Here is a 14,433-nt window from a genome sequence, read left to right as displayed (position 1 = left end):
GGTCCTTTGAGTCTACTTTACCATTCATTCAGATTATGCCTGATCAGCCACCCTGGTAGCCGGTTCCTGCCTTTTTCGCAAATCCTTTGATCCCGTCAGTTGTAAGGACAATATCTAACTGCTTCTTGAAAACATGAAGTGTTTTGACCTCAACTGCTTTCTGTGGCAGCGAATTCTCTGGGCTCACCACTCTCTAGGTGAACGGATTTCACCTCATCTCAATTCTAAATAGTCTACCCAGTATCCTTAGACTGTGACATCTGGTTCTGGGTTCCCTAGTCATCAGGAACATCTCCCGGTGTTTTCCCTGTCTAATCCCATCAGATTCCTGAGATTCCTGCTCGTTCTTCTGAACTTGAGTAGATATAGTGTTAGACAATCTAGTCACCCTTTATATTTCTGTGCTCCCTACCCAGGAATGAGGCTGGTTAACCACCAATGTACTACATCTATAGTAAGAACATCCTTCTCCTGGTAAGGAGACCAGAATCTCTCCCAATACTCCAGGTGGATCGTCTCACCAAGTCCCTGTATAAGTGCAGCAAGGCATCCCTACATTCAAATCCTTTGACAGTGAAGGCCAACATACCATTTGCCTGGTGCACCTGCATGCTTACCTTCAGCAGAACCTCACAGCAGCCTCACCCCTGCTGCATATTAGTATAGTGCGGGAAGGTGGAACTGAGTTAGGTAATCCCGCATAACCTTATTTAATGGCAGACGGGGCCTGGCGCCCCAAATGGCCTACTCTTGCTCCTATTTATGTTTCTATAAAAGCATTAATGCTTTTTAGCACAGGAGATCATTGTGATGGTGGTGGTGGATGGGAGTGTGTTTGTGGAAAGAGAAGAAGAGGTAAAGGAGGAAGGTCACAGCCTATCACCAGGCAAGGGGAGGGCATTAATGAAGCCATAATAGACAAATGTAGTTCTCATTTACAAAATAAAGTTGACGCTATATAATTCTTCTATAGGGTAGGTGGTTTGGCCATGCCAAATTTCCCCAAAGTGTTCAGTGATGTGTAGATTAGGTGGGTTATAGGGGGATGGGTCCAGGTGCTCCAAGGGTTGGTGTTAACTTGTTGGGCCGAAGGGCCACTTTCCACACTGTAGGGATTCTATGATCTATATAATTCATCAACTTGTGGCAATGGCTGTAACCCATACATCATCAGTGCAGCCTCTAAACACAGAGGCGGTGGAGAAGCAGAACAAACAAAGACTACATGGTTTTTATTATCTCAATGCAATCGACTGAAATGCGCAAAATATTTACTGCAGTCGAGAGTGAAAGATCTCTCATTTGCTTAGTGGTAAAATAGTCATAGGGAGAGAGCAGGAAGTAGAAACAAGAAATATTATGCAGGTGCAGTTAAACACGTTATCTAAAGTGTCAGTGAAATGTTTTGCAATATTAACTCATTTCTCTCAAAAACTTAGAAATCCTTCTGAAATGGGCAGTGTCAATCCTATCCCTCCTAGCATGGTCTCACAGAGGACACTAATCTGACCCACATTCAAACAGGAATCCCAAATAAAAACTGAAAGATATGCAGATGCTGTAAATCAGGAACAAAAACAGAAGTTGCTAGAAAAGCTCAGCAGGTCTGGCAGTTTCTGTGAAGAAAAATCAGAGTTAACGTTTGGGGTCCAGAGACACTTCCTCGGAACTGACAGCAGCTAGGTAAGAAAATAAAATGTGAGGCTGGATGAACACAGCAGGCCAAGCAGCATCTCAGGAGCACAAAAGCTGACGTTTCGGGCCTAGACCCTTCATCAGAGAGGCCCGAAACATCAGTTTTTGTGCTCCTGGGATGCTGCTTGGCCTGCTGTGTTCATCCAGCCTCACATTTTATTATCTTGGAATTCTCCAGCATCTGCTGTTCCCATTATCTCTCCAGTAGCTAGCTAAGTGTCAGTTTATATGTAGAAGATAGGGAGGGGTTAACGAGTAAATGATAGATGGAGATAAAGCCCAAAGAGTCAGAAGAACAGCTGGACTGACAAAGGAGTTGATAACGATCTGCCTAGTTGTTAATGGGGACTGTTAGTGACTAACAATAGGTAGAGTGTAATGGCAGGCTGTGTGATAATAAGGCCTCATATGTGGGGTAGAAGGCTACAACATGGGAGATTTCAGGCCCTGAAATTATTAAACTCCATACTGCATCCAGAGGGTTGCAGGGTCCCCAAGCGGAAAATGAGGTGTTGTTCTTCCAGCTTGTGCTGAGCTTTGCTGGAGCACTGTAGCAAACGTGGCACAGAGCTGCTGGCCAAGGAACAGGGTGGTGTGTTAAAGTGAAAGGCAACTGAAAGTTCAGGATAATAAAATGTGAGGCTGGATGAACACAGCAGGCCAAGCAGCATCTCAGGAGCACAAAAGCTGACGTTTCGGGCCTAGACACTTCATCGGAGAGGGAACTGGAATAAATAGGGAGAGAGGGGGAGGCGGACCGAAGATGGAGAGTAAAGAAGATAGGTGGAGTGAGTACAGGTGGGGAGGTAGGGAGGGGATAGGTCAGTCCAGGGAAGACGGACAGGTCAAGGAGGTGGGATGAGGTTAATAGGTAGATGGGGGTGCGGCTTGGGGTGGGAGGAAGGCATGGGTGAGAGGAAGAACCGGTTAGGGAGGCAGAGACAGGTTGGACTGGTTTTGGGATGCAGTGGGTGGAGGGAAGAGCTGGGCTGATTGTGTGGTGCAGTGGGGGGAGGGGACGAACTGGGCTGGTTTAGGGATGCAGTAGGGGAAGGGGAGATTTTGAAACTGGTGAAGTCCACATTGATACCATTAGGCTGCAGGGTTCCCAGGCGGAATATGAGTTGCTGTTCCTGCAACCTTCGGGTGGCATCATTGTGGCACTGCAGGAGGCCCATGATGGACATGTCATCTAGAGAATGGGAGGGGGAGTGGAAATGGTTTGCGACTGGGAGGTGCAGTTGTTTGTTGCGAACTGAGCGGAGGTGTTCTGCAAAGCAGTCCCCAAGCCTCCGCTTGGTTTCCCCAATGTAGAGGAAGCCACACCGGGTACAGTGGATGCAGTATACCACATTGGCAGATGTGCAGGTGAACCTCTGCTTAATGTGGAATGTCATCTTGGGGCCTGGGATAGGGGTGAGGGAGGAGGTGTGGGGGCAAGTGTAGCATTTCCTGCGGTTGCAGGGGAAGGTGCCGGGTGTGGTGGGGTTGGAGGGCAGCGTGGAGCGAACAAGGGAGTCACGGAGAGAGTGGTATCTCCGGAAAGCAGACAGGGGTGGGGATGGAAAAATGTCTTGGGTGGTGGGGTCGGATTGTAAATGGCGAAAGTGTCGGAGGATTATGCGTTGTATCCGGAGGTTGGTAGGGTGGTGTGTGAGAACGAGGGGGATCCTCTTAGGGCGGTTGTGGCAGGGGTGGGGTGTGAGGGATGTGTTGCGGGAAATACGGGAGACGCGGTCAAGGGCGTTCTCGATCACTGTGGGGGGAAAGTTGCGGTCCTTAAAGAACTTGGACATCTGGGATGTGCAGGAGTGGAATGTCTAAACGTGGGAGCAGATGCGGCGGAGGAATTGGGAATAGGGGATGGAATTTTTGCAGGAGGGTGGGTGGGAGGAGGTGTATTCTAGGTAGCTGTGGGAGTCGGTGGGCTTGAAATGGACATCAGTTACAAGCTGGTTGCCTGAGATGGAGACTGAGAGGTCCAGGAAAGTGAGGGATGTGCTGGAGATGGCCCAGGTGAACTGAAGGTTGGGGTGGAAGGTGTTGGTGAAGTGGATGAACTGTTCGAGCTCCTCTGGGGAGCAAGAGGCGGCGCTGATAGAGTCATCAATGTACTGGAGGAAGAGGTGGGGTTTGGGGCCTGTGTAGGTGCGGAAGAGGGACTGTTCCACGTAACCTACAGCCTGCAGCCATATGGTATCAATGTGGACTTCACCAGTTTCAAAATCTCCCCTTCCCCTACTGCATCCCTAAACCAGCCCAGTTCGTCCCCTCCCCACACTGCACCACATAACCAGCCCAGCTCTTCCCCGCCACCCACTGCATCCCAAAACCAGTCCAACTTGTCTCTGCCTCCCTAACCGGTTCTTCCTCTCACCCATCCCTTCCTCCCACCCCAAGTCGCACCCCCATCTACCTACTAACCTCATCCCACCTCCTCGACCTGTCCGTCTTCCCTGGACTGACCTATCCCCTCCCTACCTCCCCACCTATACTCTCTCCACCTATCTTCTTTACTCTCCATCTTCGGTCCGCCTCCCCCTCTCTCCCTATTTATTCCAGTTCCCTCTCCCCATCCCCCTCTCTGATGAAGGGTCTAGGCCCGAAACGTCAGCTTTTGTGCTCCCGAGATGCTGCTTGGCCTGCTGTGTTCATCCAGCCTCACATTTTCTTATCTTGGAATTCTCCAGCATCTGCAGTTCCCATTATCTCTGAAAGTTCAGGGTTCTTTCTGTGAGCACAAAGTAGATGTTCTGCGAAGCAGTCAGCCAGTCTACACTTCTCTTCCCCAGTGTAGAGGAGACCACACTGTAAGGGAGAATGCAGTAGATAAGATTTGTGAAGTGCAGGTAATGTGCTGCTTCACCTGGAAGGTGTGTTTGGGATGTTGAACGGAAGCCAAAACGCTGCAATTAGATGAAATGGGAACAGCCACCCTGCACACTGTCACGTCTCAAGTGACAAAAACAGTAGGAGCGGCATTGCTACAATCATTGCAGTTCCTCGAAATTGGACTTTTGACACATTACTGGGCGCACACAGTTGGAGTTTTAATCTCCAGCCATCTAAATGAAGAACACTACAACACCATCAACTTAGGCATGGCAGGAAACAGCAGAAAGTCATGGAAAGGAACTCCAGACCAGGTACATGTCCATGCAGGAACTACAAAGTGCTACAATATTACACTTAGAATCCTTCAGTCAAGGCATTTAAAATAATTTCTGCCAGCAAATTGCAAAGTAGATAATTTACTCAAACAGGCCAACAGTCCGCCTTCTTCCAAAATTAATCTGAAATCCATTACCTTTAGTGGCTGAGGAGAGACCTTGTTTTGCAGAAACATTCGGTACTTGTCTGCAAGAAATTCCACAGGAATCATTGATCCAAGACCAACTTTGTCCATCAAGCATTTAAATGTCTGAAACACAAAACATATTGTTATTTTCAGGAAGGGTCACTGGACCTGAAACGTTAACTCTGACTTCTCATTACAGACACAACCAGACCTGCGAAGCTTTTCCAGTAATTTCTGTCTAGGCATACCCTATTTTCAGATGGATACATGCAACATGTAAATGCACTTAAGATACAGGCAGGAATGGTTGCTACACTAATTTGGATCCGAGACAAAGAGCTCCATTTCTCACTAGGGAAGAGAAACTGGAATACAGGCTTTTGAATGCTATGACAATCTCATGCTGCCACAAAATAGTGGTGGCAGCGTGCTCTACAGAGAGAAAAAAAAGAATCAGATGAGAGAAACTTGTAGCATGTGCAACATAGTTTTCATGGGTGACTTCAATGTGTATACTGACTGGGTAAACCAGTAGACCATAAAGCTTTGGAGGATGAGGGCCCAATTGTGTTAAAGACTGTTTCCTAGAGCATGGCTGAAGAGTCAACCAGAGGACGCACTGTTTTGGATCTAGTATAATGTAAAGGTAACATTATCATAAAAGAACCTTTCAGGATAAATGATCACAATATGACAGAAGTTTACGGTGTATTTTAAAAAGAGGTGATTCATTCTGAAGCAAGGAATCATGGGTATTGGGGGTAGGGCAGGAAAGTGGATACAAGAATTATCAGATCGGCCCTTATATCCCACTGAACGGCAGACTCAATGGACTGAATTACCTACTTCTACTCCTAAATCTTATGTTCAAGGGACTAAATTTGAGTAAGGAAAACGTTGAAAGCAGAGGATAAATTGGCTTAGCTGCACTGGGAAGATACATTAAAAGCTATAACTGTACATGGGCAATGGAGAGATTTTGAATAACTAGTACATGATTTACAGCAAATTTACATTCCTTCAAGACGCAAAAATTCAAAGGCTCGTCAATGTGGCTAACAAAGTGCGTTCAGAATTGTGTAAGATTAAAGAAAAGATTTATAAAGTGGTTAGAAATAAATCTTAAGATTGTGAAGTTTTTAAGAATATTACAAAATGATGGTGACAAAACTGAAGGAAAGGAAGAAGAATAGAGTGCAATTTAACAAAAAACACAAAAATGAACTGTAAAAGTTTCTAAAGGAGTGTAAAACCTTTCGCTAACTCTAATGTGGGTCCATTACAGGGCGAGTCAGGAGAATTTACAATGGGAAATACACAAAGGGCAGAGATGCTAATATATCATTGTATCTGTTTTCAGTGAGGAAAATACAAGAACGTCCCAGAATTAGATATTCCGAGTGACTAGGAGAACAAGGAGTTGAAGGCAATTAGGATTAGTAAGGAGGTTGTACAGGAGAAATTAACGGGGCTGAAGTCTCCAAACCAAGATAACAAGGTGTACAGGTGGATGAACACAGCAAGCCAAGCAGCAGAGGAGCAGGAAGGTTAACGTTTCAAGCCTAGACCCTTCATTAGAAATCTAGGCCCGAAACGTCAGCCTTCCCGCTCCTCTGATGCTGCTTGGCCTGCTGTGGTCGTTCAGCTCTACACCTTGTTATCTCAGATTCTCCAGCATCTGCAGTTCCTATTACCTCTGATACAAGTCTCCAAACTAGATAGACCACACCACAGAGTGCTGAATGATATGGCTGTAGAGATAGTCTACGCATTGGTAACCAATCTCCAAAATTCTACAGATTCTGGCATTATGCCTGTTGATTGGAAACTTGCAAGTGTAAATAACCAGTTAAAAAAGAAGCAAGAAGAGAAAAGCTAAACTGGGAAATACAGATGTCAGTCATACATCAGAAGGAGGGAAAATGCCAAAATATGAATGGACACTTGCAATAGAAACGATCTGACCAGGCAGAGTCAGCTTCAGTTTGCTAATACAAAAAAGTTTCAAAAACTTGAAGTATTTTTGAGATTATTATTAACAAAATTAAAGCACTTACTACAGGAGATAATGCACTGACATGGATTAATGACTGGGAAACAGACAGAACCTAGAATAGGCCGTGACTACTAAGATACTGAAAGAATCAGCATTGGGGACCTGAGATAACAAGGTGTAGAGCTGGATGGACACAGCAGGCCAAGCAGCATCACAGGAGCAGGAAAGCTGGTGAATCTTTGGAATTCTCCATCATAGAGGGCTCTGGAAACTAAGACTCACAGTATGTTTAAAATAAAGTTTTTTTTTCCTTGTCTTCAAAGGTGGCACTGACTCCAGGCAACTCTTTGCAAGCTCTCTACAGCAGATTCTATTCTAACGTTTCTTATAACCGTTCCACACTTTTAAACCTAAATTCTAAGTCTGTTAAAATTACTAATAATGCTCTTTTAAATCTACTTACAGGTCTGAAGGTGCTACAATCTTGCTAATGTCGATCTTGTTTTGCACACCACCTGTGCAGTTATAACTTTGTATGTCTCCTTCTCTCTAAGCACCCTATGATCTGCCTGGACTGTTCGCAAAACAAACTTTTCACTGTATTTAGGCACCTCTGATTACAATAAATCAAATCAAATCAATGTTTCGTTGTCAGTGACACAGCGAGTTGTGAGACAGACACAGAAAAAGGCATTGAAATGACTGAACAAGGTGGTTGTATTAAATAGCAGAGGATCCTCGATGGACTGAATGGCCTACTTCTGTTCGATTTAAGTTAACAATTTTACACCACTAATACAACACGCCTATTTAAGAGAGAGGCAGAAGAGAGGAAACTGTAGGCTAGTTTGCCTGACCCCAGTCATTAGTAAGATTTTAGGGTTCATTATAAAGGATGAGATTGCAGAATAATCAAAGTGCATGGTAAAATGGGACTGAACCAGCATGGCTTCTTCAAAGGGAGGTTACACCTGACAAATCTGTTAGAATTCCTTGCGGAGGTAGCAGGTAAGGTAGACAAAGGAGAGCCAGTGGACGTGATCTATTTGATTTCCAGGCCTTTGACAAGGTGCCACATAAGGCACCTATATAAGATAAGAGACCATGGCATGAAGGGCAGGTGCTGGCTTGGATACAGGGTTGGCTGACTTGTAGGAAGCAGAGTAGGGATAAATGGGTTTTGCACAGAATGCTTGTAGAGACTTGTAGAGTTCCACAGGAGTCAGCGTTGATCCGGTCTATCCTTTTCCATCACTATTTTAAAACTAATAGAATTATGGTCACTGGCCCAGAAGTGCCCCCCCCCCCACCCCCCACCCCACTGACACCTGTCCTGCCTTATTTCCCAAGAGTAGGTCAAGTTTTGAAACTTTTCTAATAGGTCCATCCACATACTGAATCAGAAAATTTTCTTAAAACACACAACGCATTCCTTTCCATCCAAGCCCTCAATGCAATGGCAGTCCTGGTCTATGTTTGGAAAGTTAAAATCTCCTACCATAACCACCTTATTCTTACAAATTTACTTCTCAATTTCCCGCTGACTATGGGGGGTCGATATTACAATCCCAACAAAGTAATCATCCCCTTTTTAATTTCTCAGTTCCAGCCAAATAACTTCCCTGGATGTATTCCCAGGAGTATCCTCCCCAAGTGCAGCCATAACGATATCCCTAATCAAAAACACCACTCACCCTTCTCTCTTGTCCCCCCTTTCTATCCTTCCTATAGCATCTACACCTGGGGTTTGTTGAATGTCAGCTCTTGTCTGGCCCAAGAATGTTTGTCCAAACGAACAATATTAAAAAGATTAATAACAAGAATAATTCAAAGCATAAAAAAACTCCACACCAGTCCAGGCCACTGCACATCATCTGCAGTTCCTCTTGGAGATTTCCTTTCAGCCAGAACTAACTGGTATTCAATCAGGAAGACCCTGAGCTCCTCATCATGGAGTTTCATCCACCGACACCAGCTTTCGTCGAATTCTAGAAAGACCTGCAGTGGGGTAGGAGACAGAAGAATAAATGAAGATAACCAAATGTCTCTCCTTTATCCAAAGCATCTGGACTGATTTGTTAGTAGAACCGATTCGGTGCTACAGCTTAGAAGCCTTACCGGTTACCTGAAAATTCTCACTTCCAATAAGTGTGATGAGAGAAACAAAGCAAAATATAACGTACACATTAATAGCCAAGCATCTGCTATGCTGTGTTGGCTCAATCTCATCACAATTACAGACCGAGTGCAGAGTCCACGTGATGCTGAGGCTGTCCTAGGAGCAAATACTGGGGACGGTGGAACTGGCACTTCTAAGTTGCAGAAGAATGAGATGTGATCTCACTGACACTTACAAAATAGTTAGATGTCAATCACTTGTATTCCCTGGAGGAGAGAGAGTCTCAGGAAAGGGGTATTCACTTTGAGGGTGCTGAATCTTTAGAATTCTCCGTGTCTGCGTGGGTTTCCTCCCATGGTTCAAAGATGTGTAGGCTGGTTGGATTGGCCATGCTAAATTGCCCATAGTGTTCAGGGTGGTTTACAGGGGGATGGGTCTGGGTGGGATGCTCTGAGGTTGGGTGTGGACTTGTCGGAGCCGAAGGGCCTGTTTCCACACTGTAGGGATTCTACGATTCGATGACCTTTGCATTTTTTGTTTTCAGTTCAGATTGCAGAATCTGCAGTGATTTGCTCTCCTCAAGAATTTTGTATGTTCCATTGTCACCTCTCATTCTTTTAAAATGAAATAGCACAGGCACAAAGCAGTCAACCTCTCCTCCCAGTTCAGTCCTTCCATACGTGGAAACGGCCGAGTGATCTTTCCCTGGACTGCATTTAATGTCATTGTATCTTTGCTGAGGAAAAGGTATCCAAAATAGTTCAGTACTCCAGCTGTGGGTTGACTGTTTTTTATAGCTTAAACAAAACCTCCATACTTCTACATTTCATTCCCAAATAAGTTAAAATTCCACTGGCCTTTCCTATTATCCCCTGAACCAGGATGCTGGATTTTTGGGATTCATGCATGAGAATTCCCAAGTCCCTCATTCTGTAGCTTTCTGAAGAGCTTCTCTGTAACAAAGTTTTCAACTCCTGTATTACGCCAAACAAAGTGCACAGTTCCTTATTTTCCACCTGTCAAGATTCCGCTCGCTCACTTAACCTTTCTATATCCCTTTGCAGTGTCATCTTCACCACTTGCCGCCCCACCTCACTTTTTGTGATGTCACCCAGAAATTTGGCTATCATAGCTGTTTTCCTCATCCAGGTCATTAATACGTATCATAAATAACTATGGGCAAAACACTGACCCCTGTGGCAGTCCACTATTTACAGTGGGTGCAATCCTGCCCACAGTTAGCTGCTTCCTTTATTATAGATAGGTGTTACATTTCCAGTCTTATAGCTAGAGCACCCATTATCTTTGCGAGTACAGCCATTAATGCCTTAGGATGGCATCCCCTCAGATCAAGGAGCCTTCATCGATCTTTAGCCTCATTTGCTTCCCTAGTACATTTTTACAGTGATAGTTATTGTTTTTATTTCCTCTCCTCATTTACCCTTAATTATTTAGTAAATTTGGAATGCTATTAATGTCTTAGAACATAGAACTGCACAATACAGGCTCTTCGATGTTGTGCCGACCTGTTATACCAATCTGAAGCCCATCTAACCTACACTATTCCATGTACACCCATATGCGTGTCCAATGACGACTTAAATGTACCTAAAGTTGGCGAATCTCTACCGTTGCAGGCAAAGCGTTCCATTCCCTTACTACTCTGAGTAAAGAAACTACCTCTGACATCTGTCCTATATCTTTCACCCCTCAATTTAAAGCTTTGCCCCCTCATGCTCGCCATCCTAGGAAAAAGGCTCTCCCTATCTAACCCTCTGATTATTTTATATGTCTCTATTAAGTCACCTCTTAACCTTCTTCTCTCTAAAGAAAACAACCTCAAGTCCCTCAGGCTTTCCTCATAAGACCTTCCCACCATACCTGGCAACATCCTAGTAAATGTCCCCTGCACCCTTTCCAAAGCTTCCACATCCTTCTTATAATGCGGCGACCAGAAGTGTACGCAATACTCCAAGTGCAGCCGCACCAGAGTTTTGTACGGCTGCAGCATAACCTCTTGATTCCAGAACTCGATCCCTCTATTAATAAAAGCTAAAACACTGTATGCCTTCTTAACAGCCCTGTCAACCTGGGTGGCAACTTTCAAGGATCTCAAGGATAATGTTTTCATTAGAGAGAAGGTTGTGAGGTGACTTAATTGAAAAATATAAAATAATCAGAGGGTTAGATAGGGTGGATAGGGAGAGCCTTTTTCCTAGGATGGTGACGGTGAGGACGAGGGGGCATAGCTTTAAATTGAGGGGTGAAAGATATAGGACAGATGTCAGAGGTAGTTTCTTTACTCAGAGAGTAATAAGGGAATGGAACGCTTTGCCTGCAACAGTAGTAGATTCGCCAACTTTAGGTACATTTAAGTCGTCATTGGATAAGCATATGGACGTACACGGAATAGTGTAGGTTCGACGGGCTTGAGATCGGTATGACAGGTCGGCACAACATCGAGGGCCGAAGGGCCTGTACTGTGCTGTAACGTTCTATGTTCTATGATCTGTGTACATGGACACTGAGATCTCTCTGCTCATCTACACTACCAAGAAACTTACCATTAGCCCAGTACTTTGCATTCCGGTAACTCCTACCAAAGAGCATCACCTCACACTTGTCTGCATTAAACTCCACTTGCCACGTCCCAGCCCAGCTCTGCAGCTTATCTACATTATCTTCTGCTGTGAAGGCTGATGCAAAGCATTTACTTATTCAACTCCTCCCTCATTCTCTAAATTCACATTGGCTTTGATACATAAAATTCCCTTTTACATATTTAAAGAAGCCCTTTCCATCCATCTTGATATTACTTGCAAATTTACCCTCAACTTAACGTTTTTCCTCATTCTATTTCTGGCCAGTTCTTGTTGACTTTCTGAACTTTACCAGTCCTCTGGTTTACTACTGATCAGTGCCGCATCGCCTTTGTTGTTTCCGGATGCTCGTGATAATTTCTCCTATGTCATTCACTCCATTATCTTTCCCCATCCCATCAATACAGTTACCATGATCAGTTACGTTTGCCTTTTAATTTTTTGGAGGTGAGTAGGGGGAAATTGCTATTCCTTTCTGCACTGGCTGGAATGATTAACTTCCTTGTTTACAACTACCAAGACCACAGAGAAAATTAAACTATCCGTCACTCAACAGTCCTTGCCTTCGAAAGGAATCAGAATTTGTTTTTATTTCATGCTACTTTTCTCTTTTTCACATTAATGCAGCTGTCCCCTGCGCATTTACTCCCATGCAACGTTTTCTCTCAAAAACTGTTCAGTTATCCTTTTAATTTTTTTTCAGAAAAAGTTCTCCTCAGCATGTTTTCTTCCTTTGGCTTTTTGTTACAAAACGTAGAAGGATCATTCTCATAACAGCACTGATTTAACTTAAGTTACTAGTTTCCAGCTGCTTTGCTCTAGTTAACACCCTAAAAATCAATATAAAATGCTCGGCACTAATACTCTCGGGTCAAGAGTTGGTTCCCTCTGCTGTTGGTTTGAGACTACATTAGTTACTGAGATCAGGTACATTCCCTGAACAATAACCGAGCTACTATCTAGTTTACTCTCCCGTTTCATGCCCATATCAGTGAAACGTTTATACGACATCAAATAAACTAACGAGAACCCAAGCAAGCCGGTAAACCGCAGACTAAATTTATAACGGGAAGCGCAAAACACAGCAAAGGATACCAGCGGGGTAAGGGAATAAGTTACATTATGCAACAAATATCGGCCATTTCTCCAAAAAGAAAGTCACAACCGATTGATTCAAATACGGCATTTCACCAAATCAGCTCGAATTCACCAACCGTGCTTCTTAACCTATGCCACTCTCCCTATTTTTCCCCAAACGTGGATCGAGTTGATCATTGTTAAAACTTTTCTTTCCGGAAAAAAAAACACATGTAGTTTCCCCAGCGGACAATTCTCTCACTGGAAATAAAACGTTTGACGATTTCAACCCCTGCCGAGTCCCACCTCCCGGGCGCAAGTGTGGAGCGCCAGATTTTGCACTTACCAAGAAATTTGGGTGCGAAGCATCTTTGTGGGAGACGGCTCTGATGATGCCCGCCTTCCAGTCCCATTCAGACACTGGCCCGAGTTGGAGCTCCTGGCTGCAGCCGCTTAGGATGCAAAGAAAGCGCTTTCCCACGAGCTCCGATGGTGCAGCCTCTTGCTGTTTCTGATGCTGCATCTCGAGCGGAGGCATGTCGCAGCTTTCCATTTTAGAACGTTGGCCCGGACCCCGGGCTCCACGCGCCGCCACCCGCTACATCCACACGTCTGTGCCCCGCCGCGCGTACACAATCTAACAATGTAACGCCGCTCATTGGATACAATGAGGGCGGGACGAGACCTCGAGCTCCTCCACTCCCGTCTACCCCGCCTGCCCTACCCCGGGCACATGTCAATCACTCGGAGCGAAATAGCTCGCGGATCGGGAACAGATTCCCCATTCTAACGACCCCGACCCAGGAAAGCGGAGCCACCGGGCTTGCTCGCCACCGCCGGCTGCTGCTGCAAAAGGAAAAGAAAACATGAGCTATTGTGTCGCGCTTGCGGCCTGTGCGTACTGACGGCGGGAGACATTGTTTTGGTGGGGAGTGAGCAGGTTCACACTCTACGTGCCGTTTCGTGCGTAGGCAACCTTTTTTTGGGGGGCGGGGGTATTTGGCTACTGTGGGGGTGGGAGGCAGTGAAAACTTGAGAGTATCTACCTCCCTCTGCAGCTTACAGAGCATAGTGCAGCGGATGCACAGATACTCTCTTTGCCTCCTGAACATCACAGTCGCACAAAACAGGAAAAAAAGCAATGTGCTGCGGTTGGTAAAATCGGAAATAGAAGCAGAAAGTGTTAAAACTACGCCTCCGGTTAGGTAGCGTCTGTGCAGAGTTAAAAAGAGTGGTCAGTAAGTTGCCATTCCTCGTAACAAAAATGTCATTGCAAACACTTATGCTTTTGAGAGCAATGGGATATTGAAATGCAAAGTGACAGTCTTTATAACGTGTTTCGTTTCTTGCTATGAGACTTACCGCTGAGTGTTGTCACTCATCCTCCGAGTCACAATATTCCGGGTTCATGTCTCTCGGCAGGACTCGAGCTCGAAAGTCCAGCAAGACACTTTTTCTCCTGTTTTTACGCAGAGGGTTATGAGTGTCTGGAACTCTACCCGAAAGGGTGGTTGAGACGTGAACCATCATAAGAATTAATTTGTATTCGGATGATTCATTGAAGTGCCGAGCACACTTGACTATGGTTAAACATGGAGTGCTTGATGACCAGCGCACGCATGATGAGGTGAAGAGCCTCTTTGTTGGG

At 45.0% G+C, this 14,433-nt stretch overlaps 1 protein-coding gene across 1 annotated transcript in view; it reads right to left on the bottom strand.

Moving 5' to 3' along the window:
- Window positions 1-13,704, bottom strand: part of LOC125457972 (lysine-specific demethylase 3A-like) — an 83,669-nt gene extending 69,965 nt beyond the window's left edge. Inside the window, exons 1-3 of the mRNA XM_048542803.2 lie at window positions 13,132-13,704; window positions 8,841-8,987; window positions 5,003-5,116 (exon numbers count right to left, since the gene is read on the bottom strand). Coding sequence (XP_048398760.2) covers window positions 5,003-5,116; window positions 8,841-8,987; window positions 13,132-13,338 — 468 coding nt within the window. The 5' untranslated portion in view covers window positions 13,339-13,704. The remainder of the gene's footprint in view (window positions 1-5,002; window positions 5,117-8,840; window positions 8,988-13,131) is intronic.
- Window positions 13,705-14,433: the final 729 nt, after the last annotated feature.

Source organism: Stegostoma tigrinum, chromosome 1, assembly GCF_030684315.1.
Source record: "Stegostoma tigrinum isolate sSteTig4 chromosome 1, sSteTig4.hap1, whole genome shotgun sequence".
Lineage (NCBI taxonomy): Eukaryota > Metazoa > Chordata > Chondrichthyes > Orectolobiformes > Stegostomatidae > Stegostoma > Stegostoma tigrinum.
The sequence above is the reverse complement of the archived record's forward strand: the minus strand, read 5'-3'. Positions and strand labels throughout refer to the sequence as shown.